General features: G+C 41.2%; 2 protein-coding genes across 6 annotated transcripts in view; both read right to left on the reverse strand.

The window, feature by feature from the left end:
• kalrna (kalirin RhoGEF kinase a) overlaps nt 1-18,842 on the reverse strand; it is a gene marked incomplete at its 5' end in the record, with an annotated part of 198,281 nt that overhangs the window by 128,714 nt on the left and 50,725 nt on the right. For all 5 annotated transcript variants that reach the window (XM_083997143.1, XM_083997144.1, XM_083997142.1 and 2 more), the window contains 10 exons: nt 86-217; nt 2,415-2,606; nt 2,977-3,099; nt 7,537-7,659; nt 8,713-8,844; nt 9,018-9,101; nt 9,214-9,387; nt 10,600-10,792; nt 13,684-13,798; nt 18,517-18,594. In XM_083997143.1, coding sequence (XP_083853269.1) covers nt 86-217; nt 2,415-2,606; nt 2,977-3,099; nt 7,537-7,659; nt 8,713-8,844; nt 9,018-9,101; nt 9,214-9,387; nt 10,600-10,792; nt 13,684-13,798; nt 18,517-18,594 — 1,346 coding nt within the window. The remainder of the gene's footprint in view (nt 1-85; nt 218-2,414; nt 2,607-2,976; nt 3,100-7,536; nt 7,660-8,712; nt 8,845-9,017; nt 9,102-9,213; nt 9,388-10,599; nt 10,793-13,683; nt 13,799-18,516; nt 18,595-18,842) is intronic.
• LOC311004926 (uncharacterized protein) overlaps nt 1-18,842 on the reverse strand; it is a 182,946-nt gene that overhangs the window by 437 nt on the left and 163,667 nt on the right. The gene's annotated exons all lie outside the window — the stretch shown is intronic.

An 18,842-nucleotide genomic window follows, 5' to 3' on the forward strand; every position in this document is an offset into this window, starting at 1 on the left:
CAAGCTAAACTGGGAAGAAAAGAAGGGGAAAAAAATAAAGATGAATAAAATAAATAACAAGTGATGTGTTGTGGTGTTGGTTTACCTCGGTGTAAGCCTGGGTCACCTGCTCATAAAGGCTCTGGTGGCGATGGATGGCGAGCTCCAGCTCCTGCATCTCGGTCGGTAACCCTCCCTCGCTGCACACTTTACACCAGGCATCCACCTCCGACAGGAACTGGGAGAGCAACATCCACACACACACACACAAATGATTCATACAAAGTGTGTATTCATATGGACATTAATCTATCAAGACTACGAACAATTAAACAACAACTTCACAATGTAAAGTCCAGTTTTCTCCTAAAACAACACCCCTCTTTTCATGAAGGCTTCAGTGTGTTATTTTGTTGAAACTGTTGATTCAACCAGATGAGTCGATGCAGTCTGAGGTGCTGCTACAGGTGTTTCTGTTACGAGAGTGAGCTAAAGAACAGATGCACCGCTTCGTATCGTGTGCCGTTTATAGCACTAGCCTCCAAAAATGATCATACAGCTGAATCCACACATCATTAACGCCATTTCAACAAAAACAAACACTATAACCTTCACGACGGAGGATTTATTGCACGACCACTGCGTTATACTGTTAGTTTTAGCTCGGTAAATGAGCAACCGAGTGTTTGTGTGTGTATACGGCATGAATGAAAAAAAACACCAGAGACTCGGGAGGACTAGCGGGGTTTTTACGTCGTTAGTCTTGTTGCTGTCGTTCTGCAATAATTTACCAACAGGGTTAATGTGGCTGCAAAAACCTTCACTTCTCTAAATGTTTCTCATCTGCCGTCCTCTCCCATTTAATCTCTCTGTAGTTTTGCCAGTTTTCTAAAGCTTCTATCTCTCTCTCTCCTTTTCCTCATCTTGTGCTTCATCTCCTGACACGTTTTTGTTTTTCTGTTTCTCTTCCTCCTCAGCCTCAGCCAATCTCTTCCTCTGCCCTCAACACTCTTGTTTTTCCTCTTTCATCTCTTGCTCTCTCAAATGTACACTTGTAGCAAAATGTCAAAAGCCCAGCAGGAATCAAACAAGTCCCATCTGTTGCCATGTCAACCTTCCAAGAATCAGCAGTGGAGCAGTTTGATCTATTAAATATAATCAGACACTAAAAATGTCCCATTTACATTTTACATTCTGGACATGCGTCTGATCAGACAGACACCAGATCAGCAGCCAAGCAACAACAGCCTCACGTTGAGTGGAGCAGCTTCTCCTCTGATGGCAGAGGTGAAGAGGAAGTCATGAAGATCAGCTTCTACAAGCAGAAAGGACGATAGCCTTATCATGGAAAAACACGGGTTAACCCGCTATCGCCATGTGGTTTAGGGAAATAACTTCTTGTTTACCTTTGGAAAAGATTTCTTACACTCTTGAAGGGATAGATAGTCTTAGGAGCAGGTTCGTTACCTTTAATTGTCAATGCAAGCTATTTTTAGAACGGTGGAGCTGCTCAGAGCTACGCTATGGAGGCTCATGGGATTTCTTGGTTTCCCTCATCAAACTCATCAAATACACAATCCAACAACTCCACAACGCTCTGGTGGACAAGTTGTGACCTGCACATTCACCACGCTATGAGATAATAACACAACGTTACCAGACAGAGTTGTTTTAGAGGTAAATTCATGCAAAACCGCTGATGCGCGTTCCCGTCGGGGGCAGTTTTTCATCAAGCAGCCTCTGTATTTACCTCTAAAACAACTCTGTCTGGTAACGTTCTGTTATTATCTCATAGTGTGGTGAATGTGCAGGTCACAACTTGTCCACCAGAGCGTTTTGGAGTTGTTGGATTGTGTATTTGATGAGTTTGATGAGGGAAACCAAGAAATCCCATTAGCCTCCGTAGCGTAGCTCTGAGCAGCTCACGGCTCTGCTCCGCTGTTCTAAAAATAGCTTGCACCGACAATTAAAGGTAACAAACCTACTGCTATGACTATAGGGATTATGGCAATGGGCCAATTTGCCAAAATGTTGAACTATCCCTTTAAGGAGAGACAGGAGGTATTTCAGAAAGTATGAGGGCGATTCATCAGTTCTATGAAGATGGACGGGCCTGGAGCGGTTTAGGTGCAGCTTCTGCATGACTCAGCTCCTTCTTCCCCTGTCCTCTGGACTGTATGATTTCTGTGGACTCATGATTATGTGCCTTCATAGAGGAGGCCCTCCGACCGCCATGTTTTTGTTTCATTTTGTTGGTACTGTTGTATGGACCAAGATTGTATTGTATAAAAAGATTTTTAAAATGAAAATGTAATAAAGATATTGTTTAATAAAAAAAGATCAGGTTTCAACGTTTACGTCTCCAGATTTCCCAGTGTGGCTCCACCTAGCGTGATCAAAGCTAGAGATCGACCTCTGCTCTCGTTCTCTCTCACCTGTTCAGCTTTCTGGTGAAAGACGGACGACATGGCCAGGATGGTGGAGCGCTCGTCCAGCGCAGCAGCGAAACTTTTCCAGTCCTGATCCAGCTGACCTGAGATCTGTTTTATCTGTGTGGAGGCGTAGTGACCGGCCTCGGCCAGGCGGCTCGCCACTGACATGATTCTGTTGATGTTTACATAGGCATTCTGGGAAAAAACAACAACAGCAACAACATCATCAACAATAAGTCTTATTCTGTTGGTCTGCAGCTGGATGTCAAGATTTAGCATAAATTACAATGTCAAGACACTCAAAAATAAATAATGCTATTAGCTCTAATATCATCGAAATATGCAGAACAGATCAATCATGCCTTTTTTATTTTGTATCATATAGATTTTCTGTATTTGTATTGGCTCATTACTTAATCAAGATAAACAACATTAGCTTATTCTCACTACAAAACGTCATTCTAAGCATATTAACACTTGCAGATCTGACTACATGTTGATCACACAAACAGCCTCTGCTCTCATGCGGTGATGCACGGTGACGTAATGCGAGGGAGATATTCACCATGGAGTTCATGGCAAAGTGGTTGTGTTGAGTCTGCAGCTCCACAGCGTGTTGGTAGCCGCGGCCAATCTCTGTGTGGCTCTGCAGGAACACTTCCTTGTTGTGGCTGATCCAGTCAAACATCTACACAAACACCAAACACACACACAGTCAGAGAGACATTAATAACAACACAATAACCCACGTCACAGGTCATACATTAATTATTTCTATCCCTGTGAGCGCACCAAGCCACAAAAACACGTGTGAAAGACCAGCTGATTAATTTAAAAGCTGTGGAAAAACTGTTTCTAAGATCAAGAATGAGCTTTCACATTAAAATAAACACTGATTACACACAATAAGAAAAAAAAAAAAAAAGTGCCTTTAATTGGACTGAACTGAAAATTAATAAATAGCCACAGGGCTACAGCTAAAATTGTATTCACTGACTGAACCTTGCATGATTGGTTTTGATCATTTATTGATCATTTTTAAGCAGCTGTCCTGACTAATCGTTTGCATCTACAACAAGGGTGGTGAATGAAAACATCAAAATAACTCCAAGAAAAGGCTATAACCACACTATATAAACACGACACAGACTGCTAAAGGTAGAGTTTGTAAACAAAATAACTCGGCCCCCTCCTCTCAACTGTGTAGCCTCCTGCCCCTGACAGCAGCAGTTGTCAGGACCACAAAGGCCTCTAGGAAGCGGGTATTAGCGGCTGATGCTAACCGCTACCGCTAGCTGAAGTTAGCATCGCGCTAGCTCCCCACAACGGCCCTCATACTTGTTACCAGTGGAGGCTTTAGTTGTCGGTGACGTTCAGGTATCCAGCGCTTTACTCAGACTGTATTTCTTTTTCTTAGCTGTCCTGACTGCTGCTGCTGAGAGAGAGAGAAAGAGAGGTGCTAGCACTCGTTAGCATCAGAGACCGTTAGTGCAGCTAGCAGCCCTGAGCCCTCCTCCTACTCTGCTGCACGTAGCTTCACCTGAGCTCCCTCATTGGCTGGAGAGAAAACACCGACTCCCTCGCTCTCCACCCAGAAACGTCCATGTGCACAACAAAACAAAGCAAAAGACCAAAATACAGCCAGGGGGAGGGGGAGGGGGAGGGGGGGCTGCAGACACAGCCACCACCACACAGGACTGATGATTAAGACGGATTTGTATCCACAAGTTTCCGAACGTCATCTATGGTCAAAACCGGCATTTCCGGTGGAATTGTAGTTTAAGTTTCCATGGTTTTCAGTCGTTGTCATAGTTGCAGTAAACGCATGGATCTATTAACGCTGGCTTTTTATTTAACACGGATGTCAATTTGTGTGATATCCATTGTTAAAAGCGGGTGTGATGATCCAGATTTTCATTGAAAAAAAAAATCCATGCATTTACCCCAACATAAAATTCCACCGAAAGAGCAAAACCGGCTTACGTTTTTGACGTTCGGAAAAAGGTGGATAAGTCTAACATTTATTTTTGGGCACAAAACTCCAGACCCAACCTTTAAAAAAAACAGGAAGCACAAACATCATTTTCTGTTGTTGTTGGCTTCATCTTTACAACCTTATCAGTGTAAAACGTTATCAGGCCAGGCCAACTTCACACTCACTCCTCTCTCCTCTCTGCTCTCTGCTATTATATCTGAATCACAATCTCTGAAGACAGATGGAGGCTTGGAGGTGGCCCCGGCGCGATCGCCATGGTTACCACCACGACATCATCTTACACAGCCATTTTTCTCCGGGCAGGTTTTCTCCACAGAACCAACACCTCATCATCAGGTCTGACTGACTGTTTCCCTGGCGTCGGCTACAGGCAGTGAGAGAGAGAGAGCCGAGTGTTTCCCACAGTGTAAACTCATCGGCTCAACCCCCGCGGCTCCTCGGCGTGACAACACACAACACTGATGCGGACAAAAAAAAAAAAAAAAACGTTTTCTTATTCCTCTCTGTTTTGCTTTACAGTAAATATTTACCACTCCTGCATGTGGATTTCAGTGTGGAACAACGCACAGAGTCAGCTGACGCCCGTCTGTCTGCATACATGTGTGTGTGACTGTGTGTGTGTGTGTTTGGGAGTGTGTGAGAGTGCAAGCTGCACATCCATCAACAACACTTGTGATAATATTACCAAACATAAAGCTCTATTAGCAAAAAAGAAGACGGCTGCCGGTTGACATGATTCAGCCATCCTGGATCAATGTAGGCTAAGTGACCTCAGTCTCCACTATAACTCAACTGTATTCTCACCTTACAAAAACGACTCATCAAAATGAGAACATTTTCTAACAGATTCACTAGATCTACACCCCTGTTTCAAGTATTCTTCCTATTTTTGCTGTGAATACTTTTCAAATATGTATTTTTGTTCTCATCAATCCATTCACAAGTTACCTCCAATCTGTTTCCAAACTGTATTTCAGTTCAATTCCCAGATTCATAATTTCAATTTCAAGTCTACTTTCCTTCAGTTCTCGATTAGATTTAGAGGTCCGCACTTTTGCAATGCATTGCCAATCCACCTTAGAAACCGCACAAGCATAAATTCATTTGAGAAACAAATAATTCATTTTCTATTGGCCCAGTTGAGCAATGCATAAACCACCTGTTTTCTCCACACAACCACACAACATCGCTTCTCTCTCTCTCTCCGAACTGTTTTATGTTGTTCTTCACATCACTGTAAATCTTATTTTTTATGTTGAATGTTTATCTTTAGGAGGACCACTTGACAAGCCCTTTGGTTTTTTTTTGGTTTCTCCTGCACATCTAGCCTACTGTATGCATTGTATGTTTTTTTGTTGTTGTTCTACTCTTTAATATGCTGTTTTATATATACATATATATTCATGTGCTAATAAAAAAACACACAAAAAAACTATAACTTGCCACCAGGATGAATAGTTTTTTTTATTACATGTGCAGATGTCGGTAGTCCACAGTAATCATCACTGTGATGAATGTTGGTATTTTTCTGAATTTTTCCATGTTACGTTAACTGATCCCTTCAGATCAGAGAGTGATCTTTCCATATATAGGCTTTTCTAAATGAAACTACTGGAATAGTTGTACGTGTTGTTGTAAACACGCTGGTATGTTAATGATGAATGGAATCCAAACATGCGCTCACGACCACAGCTAATCACTTAGCTGATGGAAGTGAAGCAATGCTGGACGATTTTCCACTGGATCTGACCGCTGACTGCGTTCCTCTGTTTAGGTAAATGCTAAAGGATCGTTTATTCAGACTGCTACAAAGTTTCCACACAGCGACACAGACAGTATAAAGAGCAGATGATAGAAATCTACTGTGTGAAAACGTCCTGGAGGAAAGAAAACTTAATGGATGGGAATGGAGAGGAAACACTGGGTGCGTCTCTGCCCTTTAATTTCAAAAGAAGGATCATATTATATTGAGCCGAATGTGATGATCTGTGTTGACAAATGTTATGTTCTTTGGCCCTTTTGCCTCTAAATGCCTATTTTTAAATTCCACCCCCACGGCCAGGTGATGACACCAAAAGCAAATATTTAGCACAGCTTTCAGTGGTCGTGATGACTAACTCTGCACTTCCCCTGTCCACTTTATACACGAGGCTCTTTCAGAGTAAAAGCCTCTTGGAGGACTGATCCAACCGTGCTACAGTACATGCAAGAACTGAGTTGATTTACTTGATTTTAATCTATATTTTTACTTCCTGCCATTAAAGGCTCCTTATTCCTGATTTATCACATCTCAAACTACCCTCACAATACACAGCACAGTTACTTACTACTACACTTGCATTTCCTCTTGTAAGGCAAGGCAAGGCATCTTTCTTTATAGCGCATCTCATACCAAGGGCCAACTCAATGTGCTTCACATAACATTTAACAGTAAGAACTGGAAATGGGAAAAAAACAGGATAAAAACATACAATTTTAAAAAATTAAAATAGAACCCAGAATAGGAAAATTGTGAACATTGAAGGGATAGTTCAACATTTTGGCAAATTGGCCCATTGCCATAATCCCTATAGTTTTAGGAGTAGGTTTGCTACGGAGGCTAATGGGATTTCTTGGTTTCCCTCATCAAACTCATCAAATACACAATCCAACAACTTCAAAACGCTTTGGTGGACAAGTGACCTGCAAATTCACCACGCTATGAGATAATAACAGAACATTACGAGACAGAGTTGTTTTCGAGGTAAATGCAGAGACTGCTTGCTGAAAAACTGCCCCCGACGGGAACGTGCATCAGCGGTTTTGCAGGAATTTACCTCGAACATTTGATGAGTTTGATGAGGGAAACCAAGAAATCCCATTAGCCTCTGTAGCGTAGCTCTGAGCAGCTCGCAGCTCTGCTCTGCCATTCTAAAAATAGCTTGCACTGAAAACTATAGGGATCATGGCAATGGGCCAATTTGCCAAAATGTTGAACTATCCCTTTAAACATACAATTAAAAGCAAGGGAAAATATATATATATATATATATATATATATATATATATAATAAAATAAAAACGAGACTAAAACAGAGCATGGTGACGAGTTCTTCTCATTTGATGACTTCAGCCTCAGGTGTGACTCACCTTCTCTGCGTCCTGTTCGAAGAGTCGGAGCTGAAAACACTGGTCCAGCTTCAGCTTCCTGACGTGCCACATTTGGTGGAGATGCTGCCTGGTGGAGTGGAGTTTATCCAGCAGACTGGCCACCTGGCAGAAAGCACGACTTGGGAATTAGATTTGTTGAAAAATGGATTATGTTTCTTATAGTGTCTTAGCCATTTGGAGTTCAACTAGTTACACAGACTTGAGATCTGATTGCTTTCTTTAAAAATAAGCAGGAAAAACATGCCGCAGTTCATGGTTGGGCAGCTTGTCTAATGGTCCCTTAATCCAACATCTAGTGTTTATTTTACATTCACTCATTTGGCAGCTGCTTTTATCCAAAGCAACACTAAAGCTTCGATTCGGTACGAGGCCTTGTGTAAGTATTGAAATTCTACGTTTATTTTTAGGCCTTAAATAATAATATAAATGCAACCCTCCGTAACGTAAAGCCTGTGTACAACATGTGCAAGGAAACTCACAGTGTTCTCACACAGCCTTCCCTGCAGAGCGCCTCAGTTAATGAGCTAACATGCAGCGAGCTCTTCTCATTAGCCGCACTGTGAGCTGTGGGCCGCGGCTCGGTGAGGAAAAACATCAAACTGTGCATTTAATCACCACTTATAGTGGGGCATATTTTTAGTGTTCCCAGGTTGTAATGATGAAATGTGCTGCATTTCGTTAGGAGCATCACTTAATGAAATCACTAAGATCCATCTCCATAATTGGTCAAAACGACTGTTCTAGTCTTGATCGTGTTGTCTTCATTCATAAAAAATAAATAAATGAATAAAATCTGCTTTTGATGTTGATGCTCAGTGAAAGAGAAAAACACACAAGCTCTGTGTGTATGAAAGTGTATGTGAGTATTTTATCAGTCTGGATGTCTGACAGGTCTGAGTTCAGTACAGATGATTTATGAAACTGTAGTTTCTGCTCTGTTTCAGCATTAATATCTAATACTATTTGTTAATTTTGCAAGTGTTTATGTGATGTGATGAAATCCCTGTATTTTTTTACAGTCAGTTTTTTTCTCCCTGGGCAAGACTGGAGGCCCTCTCTCCCTGCTGTGCTGCAGATAGAATATGATTTTCTCAGTGTGGATTGGAAATACGGCATCTTATGAGCCAGTTATACTCCCAGCGTGGAGTGAATTACCTTGGGAACCAGGCTCTGAAAGTCGGCAGAGCCGGAGATGCAGTTCCTCCCTGAAAAGCCATCACTAGATCGGATACACTGCAGCAACCTCTGGCCTTCTCGGTCCAACTCCTCCACTGGAGCCTTCAGCACCTACAAAAGAGAAAGTATAATAACAGCTCACTTCAATGCCTTGACATGACTCCAGCTCCGTCTGCAATGTCTAACACAGATATCCACTGACTTACCCTCAGGCCAGAGAATGGAAACCAAACTACTTGTTTATTTCCTTAGATGTTTCTGCATTATGTATCAGCCTCTCTCACCTTTTTCTTCAGCTGCGTGTGCTCCTCTATCAACCGGCGAGATCCCTCCACGTCTGCAGGAAACTCCTTCTTTGACAGAAGCTCCTACAACACACGGTGCAGGTTTATCATATAATATTGCATGACTTCATTTCTTTTTAAATTATCCGCTCATTGATTAGCCATTGATGTGAATATTCATCCGTCCATCTCCCACCTGCAGGTCCTCCAGTCTGGACAGGAGGTGCACGGCGTTGGACATGAACTCCTCTAGAGAGACTCTCAGCTCCATCCACTCCTCGTGGTTGTAGTCCAACGAGCCCTCGAAGTCGTCCGTCAGCTGGGAGGGGTCCACCAGTTTGGACAGACCTTCGACCGACACCATGCTGGTCTGGTGCGCACAGACACATCATCAAGAGAAGTTAGTAACTAAGTTAATTAAGTAAAGGAGGGTTATAATTACTTTTGAGTCACCTTGGGTGAACTCTTGATCACTACTTTTTGATCTGACCTTATGACTGCTTTTACACAGATACTTTTTTTTTTTTAATGAATTGTGTTTTTCTAAATGAAAAGCAGTCATCCTGTCCCTGTGCAGAGCAGTCTCCTCTCACATCACAAACTGAAGTTTCAGCTAACACAAGTCAACTAGTTTCACCTGCTGAAATAAACTGTTAGCATGAGTGAACCAAATAGTTTTACCTGCCAAACTGAAAGATAAACTATAGTTGAACCAAATGGTTCTACCTGCACATTAGTAGATGAGTAGAACTGTTTTTTTAAGGAGCCCCTTTTGAATGTATGTACTTAATGCTTATAGTGTCTTATAAGCCCATGTGGGCTGGGCACGAAAAAAATGTGCAGGACACTTAAATAAACAATCAAATCAAATCAAAAAAGTAGATTAGCATAAATAAATATTATTTATCTCCAAAATCCATCGGTTGGGTAACCTTTTCACCACCACAATTTAGCCATTAGTGAACCTGGACCAACAATTTAACGTTCAAAAATTAGTCTCTCTGAGGAACGCTAAGGTAGACTGTTCCACAGCTTAGGGGCAATCACTGCAAAAGCTCTGGTTCGCAATCAAAAGATACCAACTTTAAAGACCATCCTGTGCATCTGTCAATATTTGCTTACAAACCAATAAAAAATAACTTGAAAAGAAAAGCAAACAAAAGACATCCACATCCTACAAACAATTAAAACTTGGTACTGGATCACAATGAGGAGTGAATCAAAAATAGCGATATTCATTAAATATTTGGTAGCTAATTCTAGTGTGCGGACTCTGATTGGTCTGTGAACATGTCTGAGTTCAGTTACCGTTCAAAATTTTGAGGACAAACATTAGGATCTTTAATCTATTCTGGACGGGACAGGAAGCCAGTGCAGAGAGGCCAGAACCTCACTCAGATATTCATGAAGATAACCACAACATCAGTTTCACACTTAGCTCACCTGAACCTAAATCAAATACTTTTGCTAATCTCAAAACAGTAAAAGTACAGTTACAGGTAACATTTACTTCCCACTTTAACACACAACATTTCATCACAGAGAAGACCAGATGAAGTCAGAGAAAAGCCAGCCCACTGACCTCGAAGGAGAACTTTGCACTGCCAAAGTTTGTTTTCTGTTTCTGCCAGAAGTTGTCTGGTTTGATGATGAGCGCCACACAGATCTCAGCCGGGAAAAACTCCTGCAGCGTCTTCAGCAGAGGCTTGATCAGCTCCCACTTTGACCCGCGCATGTCGATGATGACGGTAAAACCACGTTTACATACGTCCTCACTGGCGGGAGAAACAGCAAAGAGGTGCAGAACATTAAAACAGACTTCAAAATAGCCCAAATTAAATCAAACCATCAAAACGCAGTAGTTCAGTTATGCCTTGTTTGTCTAATTAAAAGATTAAAACGGTTCGCTCAGAGCTAAGTGAGATCGTGATGCTCTTTTCTCTCTCTCTCCTCCAGCTGGAATTCAGTTTTCCAGTTTTCCCCTGTGTTGGTGAGTAATATAGCCGCAGTAATTACAGAAGAACCTGCAGGAGGGGAGAGGATAGAGGGGGGGGGGGGGGGGGGGGGGGGGGGGGGCATATGAATCACCATGCAGACTTAAAAATAAAACTGCTTTGGCATTTATAAGGGAACCTTTTAACCGTCACAGCTACAGACCACTCACGGTGCCATCTTCCATCACTGAGCAGCTCATAAACAACTCCAGTGAGTGAGGGGATCTTCTTTTCTTTCTTTTTTTTTTAACTCTCCAAACATTATTAAGGTCACAAAGTCAGGTTTTAATATCCACACACACACACACACACACACCTCGATAGAAGTTGATTAATGATCTGTGTTGGACTAACGAGCCCTGACCTCACAACTTCTGTCTGTCTCTGACAAAACCATGAGCCTGGGAATTTCATCTTTTGCAGATAGATAGATAGATAGTTGGGCCTATACAGTTCTGCATGGGATATCTAATTTGTTAATCTTAAAAAAATTAAAAGTATAAATAACATTTTACAGATTTATCGTAGTGTAGGTCATGTGCTACTTCCTGGCGAGTGCAATAATAAAGTGCTCCATCAATTTTCTCATCTCTTGGCAAGACGGCGAATAAAAGCAAAGTGTACGACGTAGGAGAAGTCTTCCTTAAATGCTCGAGCAGATGTCTCACATTATTCACATCACTTCATCAAATTAATTCAGTATAGGGGTAATAATACTGTAATTGTGCTCACATGCCGGCACAGATCGGCAAAATTAAAACATTAAAACACATATTTTTTCAGACGTTTTCAGACGCGTTCATGAAGAAATAAGATATTAAGAAATGTGAGTCCACTCCAGATGGTTATTTAGCAAACAAAACATACAAATAAAGTGAAGAAAGAAGAGGAACTGGATGAAAACAACACTTGTAAACAGATATTTGCTGCCGACCAGAAGCAATATGCGACCAGCTGTGCATGCTTGAATGTAATGGGCCCTAAATCCATCTGCTGCTGCTGCTGCTGATTGGGGGTAAAAAATAAACTGAAATTACCTCACCTCCACAAACACTCCCATGCAGCCTCTATTAATACAAATTAAACTACAGCACATCCATTATGATCTGCCTCGGGGAAAGCACAAACTCTTCTCGTCTCCATGGAAACAGCAGCTCGATTAGGAGGAGGAAGCAGAGCGGGGCTGATGGCGACTGAATGATAAGATGGGTTTTTTTTTGTTTTTTTGGGCGAGTCTGGTTCAATGACATTGTTTTTCTAATCAGTCAGGTAAAAAGGTGTTAACATGCACATCAGTCACTCAGTGCAGCACAGACTAAACCACAAACCTCATGTTGCGTTCAAGGACACTCTTTAATTTATACATTATTTCACATTCAATGGTTTTTGTTTTGATTTTTTTCAAATAATAATACATCTTATCGGTGCAATGCCTTTTTAGCAGATTGCTATCGATTTATGATGCGAGAGTGTCCTTGAATGCATCACCAAGGAGTTTTTAAAACAGTTTTTAGAGGCTGATTTCCTTTTGCAACAAAGGACCTGCTTTGATGCTACTGCTGATTACGTCACTTAAAAACAGGATTAAAGAAGAGAATCTGTGTTAAAGTGAAGTCTGACGTAGAGGCGGTATAACGTCCTCAGACTGTGTCGAGGGGCCGCGAGAATAAAATGGAAGTTAAGTGTGACAGACTCGCTGCTGTCTGCTGCAAAACACTGCCGCTTTCATGCTGATGCAAATCAAACGCTGCTCTCCATCTGTTGCTGCGATGAGGAAGAAAGGAGCGTTTGATTTCACCGTGTGGACAGCGCTGAGCCACTCCACAGGCACTCCACCCTCAACTCCCCTTTTTTCAAGTATCTGTCACAATCACTTCAGATTCACCGTCTGTTATCGTCCTAAAGCATAACTCTGAAGATGAATGTAAAAACTTAAAGGGATAGTTCACCCAAAATTCAAATATCACTCACCCTAATGTCGACTAAGGGCTGGGAGAAGTTTCAGAGTCCTCCGTGCCTTCTCTGAGTTACAGCGGGGCTCCGTGCAGCACTGCATGTCCATATGACGGTAGCGAACGGAGCTCACTTTTCTTCGTCCAAAAAGACACACCAAAAAAACATCCAAATACCTCCATAGTGCTCGTCTGTAATGTCCCTCTTGTATTGAAGCCCCAGCATGAGAAATTGTAACGAAAAAAATTAAATAAGTCTATATTTTAAGCTTGTTTGTAGCGGAAGCTCTCGCGCGATTTGCGGAGCCGTGAACTGGGTGTCAGTGCAAATCGCGCAAGATTTGGACGGACCAGGAAGAGCAGTGCTGGGAGCTTCGGCTACAAACAAGCTTAAAACATAGACTTATTTAATTTCATTAAAAATTTGACATTACAGACGAGCTGTGTGGAGGTATTTGGATGTTTTTTGGTGTGTCTTTTTGGACGAAGAAAAGTGAGCTCCGTTCGCAACCGTCATATGGACATGCAGTGCTGCGCCAAGTCCCGCTGTAACTCAGAGAACGCATGGAGGACTCTGAAACTTCTCCCAGCCCTTAGTCGACATGAGGGTGAGTAGATAATGAGTGAAATTTGAATTTTGGGTGAACTGACAGCGGATGTGATCAAATGATAAAACAAAGTATCCCACTTGTGTGTGCATGTGTGTGTGTGTGTAGCTACCTGGGGACAGTGGACAGGTAGGTCACCAGCCTCCTCAGGTCTTCCTGTTTTATTCTGTCGTGGTTGCTCCTGGCAGGAAACGTCAGGATCGGTCCTCCTCGTTTATCTCGCCCACCTGCGCTCACACATGCAAACAAATGATGATGAGTTTGATGTTTAACGGAGCCACATGTGTCGTTTGTATTACTGTCAACAAGTCCCATGTTTACACAAAAAACAATAATGAACTTATCTAATTAAGTTCTGTCTGTACAATCACAGCCGTTACAATTTAGAGCAGTAGTAGTATTGGTGGCAGCAGCTGTGGTAGTAGTAAAGTAGTAGTAGCAGATCTAACAGTGTTACTTGAAGTTATTGTAGATGTAGTATTACAAGTATTAGCAGGACACTCAATTACTATGAGTGTGAAAACTAAACATTTATTTGGAAAACTCAGTTTAACTGCCAGAAAAGCAATCACAAAGAAATGGCTTAAGCCAGACGAATGGTATGATATCATTTGTGATGCAAAGAATCACTTTCTCAATGAGGCTTCAGCAATCTGAATTCAAAGACATCTGGAAGAAATGGAAAACGTATATTTCTCTGGAACGCCCTTCTTTTGTTAAAGTTTTATATTAGTTTTGTATTATAATAGAAGACACCCCATTTGCATGTGTTATTTTATAAAATGCTTTGTTATAGGAGAAAAAAATAATAAATACAAGTGTTATCAGGAGCAGCAGGGGTAGTAGCTGTTGTAGTAAGCCTGGTAGCATAGTGCTGGTAGGTAGTCATGTAGTAATAGAAGTACCAGCAGTAGTAGCAGCAGATGTAGAAGAGTAGGATTACTACTACTTTGACCTAGTAGACTCTACTGTGAGTAACTGGGGACACAGTAGTATTAGCATTAGTAGTATTAGTGGTGGTGGTGGTAACAGATGTTACATATACATAATATAATTGAATCTTGTAGCATTAAAACAGGAACAGAACTCAGGACAGGAAATCAATGAAGTGACCGTTACAGGATGATTAGAGCAGTGGAACCACCACCACTCTTCATTAGGAGCAGAGAGCTGCTATCGCTGTTCATCTGCACATTACTCCGCTCTAATAGCTTTAATATCTGTGTATCGGTAACACACCGGCCCCATCACTGCTCCGTCCGCGGCTCCACACACTTTCCACCGCCTCTCACACACAAACTCTCTCCCTCGGCCTCGGCCTTGCTCGCCTCCTCACTCGTCTCCCTCCCTCATCGCCGTGATAAATTACGTGTGTGGAGATGTTTTGGTTAGATTAATGTAAGAAACACAAATCACACTGTTTATGAAACTGCTACTCAGACGTGGAAAATCGGACCGAGTGTGTGTGTGTGTGTGTGTGTGTGTGTGCACTTGAGTGTGTGATTTGAGAGGAAGTGTGCTGCTGTAATCTGAGGAGGAATCTTGATGACTGATTGTTGTTGTGACTCGGACTTTTACATGCTCTCTCTCTCCCTCTCTCCTTTTCACTTTAACACAGTGAGAAGGAACCAGAGCTCAGAAGCAAACACCCTTAAATCTTAGAGTTTAATACATTAAGATATTAATTTACACTATAATGTAGTTACAATTAGACATAATGTCATTTTTTAAGAGTTTATTACTGTAGAGTTTTCCTTTCAGCAATTACACCTACAGTTTTATTGAGAGGAGTTACAGTTGTTAACGAATAATTGAGTTACCACATTTATCTGATTACCACTGTTTAATATCGGCTCGTTTATTATGTACTGCTAGGACAAGTCTCTGTAAAGTGTTACAAACTTAAGTTTAGCATCACAAGTGCTTCAGAAAACATGTGATTACAGTAATCAATTAGAAACTACAGGTTAGGTCTGTTTTTTGGGGGATTTTTTTGCATTTCTGTTGGAAATATTTGAGTTACTTTCACAATAAAGCTTAAGGAAGTCAAAAATATCCTTTATTATCTCTCCACCAAACCCACAAATGATTAGTTTACTATCAAATTAGAGCAAAAAAGCAAAAAAGCAAAAAAAAAAAAGCCCTTTAAACAGTTAAAATTGTTAATTGTTAGTGTTCTGTTATTGATTGTCTCAGCTATTTTATAAAGGTTAGCATGAATGTTAAGATTTAGCCTCATAACATCATGGATTTATGAATATCTAATAATCAATTTTAATAACTGTGAATAAACAGTGAACTCGTTTATTAGTTACTCGATTAATTCATTATTTCAATTTCCCCGGGTATGTTTCAGCTCTGGTGTCTCTGCAGAGCGGACAATTTCAAATAAAATTTCAAAATAAAAGCACGTACTGTAATGTAGGTACTTTCCATTTCTGTATATTATTTTTGCAGCCTGTGCTTCACTTTCTCAGCTCATGGCAGGAAACTTCAGACTTTCATTAATTTTCTGGGACCATCATGTTGAACATTTCTGGTCGATTAACACCAGAGTGTTCTAATGTGGTGTCACGTCTTGTTTGTTCAGATCCTAAACACATCACATGGCTGAGTGTGATCACCAGCCTGTGTGTGTGTGTTTTTGTTTTTTTGCATTTCTGTTGGAAATATTTGAGTTACTTTCACAATAAATCTTAAGGAAGTCAAAATATCCTTTATTATCTTGCCACCAAACCCACAAATGATTAGTTTACTATCAAATTAGACAAAGAAAAGCAAAAAAAAAAAAACCCCACCACAGTTAAATTCTGTTAGAAAATGACCAAAAAGATAAATAAACAGTTAAAATAGTTGCCTGTTAGTGTTCTGTGAAACAATTAATTGAATTTATTGATTGTCTCAGCTATTTTATAAAAGTTAGCATGAATGTTAAGATAAAATTTCAAAATAAAAGCATGTGCTGTAGGTACTTTCCATTTCTGTATATTATTTTTGCAGCCTGTGCTTCACTTTCTCAGCTCCTGGCAGGAAACTTTCAGACTTTCATTAATTTTCTGGAACCATCATGTTGAACATTTCTGGTCGATTAACACCAGAGTGTTCTAATGTGGTGTCACGTCTTGTTTGTTCAGATCCTAAACGCATCACAGGGCTGAGTGTGAGTGTGATCACCAGCCTGTGTGTGTGTCTGTGTGTGTGTGTGCGTCCACCTGCTTGTTTTGGCGCACTCTGATGTGCAGCAGCAGCAGCGCCGCTCGGCTCGGCTCATGGGGGAGAAGTTCACATAAGTCATGTTCAGGGTGTTAAAGGGCCTGTGATGATTTTCCCTGCCTGTTTCCTGACTCAGGAGGTGAGCAGCTGATCTGTTCTGCAGTCCTGGAGGTTTTCAGTGGCCGACTGAGTGCAGCTGAGTGGGAATAAGGGGGGGAATGTCTCTGCCTGAAGTCCACTGTCATATCCAGTGTCTTCAGCTTCAAGTTGATTTGACTACACCAGAGGGAGAGCAGCTCCTCCTCCTCCTCCTCCTCCTCCTCCATCTGTATGCACACTCCTCTCTCTCCTCTCCCCTCTCTCTCCGTCTTGGACGAGGCCGCTGACCTTGACTTTGACTGAAGGGTCCCCAGACCATTTAGGAGGGAGCAACTGACAACTATAGAGATCTGAGGCTTATTAACAAAACATCCCGAGGCTAAAAATAGCTGCAGTTCACCAAACACCGGAGCTCAGACCTTGTCACAATCAGTCAGCCGCCGCCGAGGGTTAATGCACCTCAGCGTTAGAGTCGAGGCTTTGGAATAATACGACGATAAATAACTTCGAAAAGCAAAATGTAATGCTGCCGAGTTAATAAAGGTGCAATCAGCTCTGCAACAAATCAAAACACTCCAGTCACACTGTTGATGATGATGATTTTTTTTCACAAGTCTGCACCGCAATGACTCTGGGAAACAAAAGCAGCCTGCAGCACTGATGAACTCTGATATCTCAGCAAGAGGTAGAAATATTAATCAAAACGATATGTTAAATAAATAAATAATGCATCAGTGTGAGGTCATGTTAGTTAGGTAGTTTGTTGATAAACTACCAAGTATTTATGTTTATAACTGCCTCCAATAAACACCATTTCCCATAAGCCCTTGTTGGGCGTGGTCAGTGCATATGTCAGAAAAAGAGATAATATATATATTTATATATAGAGAGAGAGCTACTGAAATGTATATACATTGTTGCCCATGAAGTGGGAATATAATATTTTCTTTTACCTCTTGTCATGAAATGATTGTGACAATGTGATTTATTCCTGATATATAACAATGTACTTTATATATTCTCAAAACTGTATTGATCAATCTCTTCCCAACTAAATATTAAACCACAATTAACCTTTATAATAGGAATTTAACAAAAAAATGAAGAATGTATCTGAAAACAAAATTATTTTCAACTTTATGGGCAATAGAGTGTATGAATGAAAGTTACATGAAAGTACCTGTCCTGCCATGTTTGTAGTTTTTCTAATGGAGGACTGCTGCACACCGTGTATATAAACAATAACTGGATATTTATGTTTATTGCAACACATGTAGAGCACCGATCATTATATTATATCATACTATATTATTGTGTATAGTATTTCATATATCTTGTCTCATCTCATCTTATTGTTTCTTATATGTTTTGTTATTTTGTCGTACATTTGTTATCTTAATATATTCAGTTTCTTCTCTTTTATTATTTCTACCCCTGCTGCTGTGTAAATTTGAATTTCCTCTCCATGTTGAATCTTATTCATAGTCTCAGTCTTTTCTTTGTGCACAAACTTTGCATAACTGAAAACCACAGAAGTGCAAAGTGCTGTGGTGGATTCTGATTTGTCTCATAATAACATGTTGACCTGGTGAACTCTGGTGGGATGATGTCATGACCTCAGCTTTAAACTCACCTGACACGAAGGCCACTTTCTCCTTGAGCACAGGCAGGACGTCTGAGGCCTTGACGACGCCTTCGGTCCTGAACGACCCTGAGGAGCAACAGAGGAACAGTCGGTCAGTCACAGCGGAGTGGAGCGCAGAGCTTTTAGCATTAATCCCATTATCAGATCAACATTCCTGAGCGAGAGAACACACACACACACACACACAGGCACACACACACACACGCACGCACGCACGCACACACACACACACACACACGCAGCTCTGACAGAGTCATCCTGCTCTTTGTCTTCCACAGGCAGAAACATTGTTGTTGGCGTTCGCTCACTCCTGT

This window comes from Trachurus trachurus, assembly GCF_905171665.1.
Source record: "Trachurus trachurus genome assembly, chromosome: 21".
Lineage (NCBI taxonomy): Eukaryota > Metazoa > Chordata > Actinopteri > Carangiformes > Carangidae > Trachurus > Trachurus trachurus.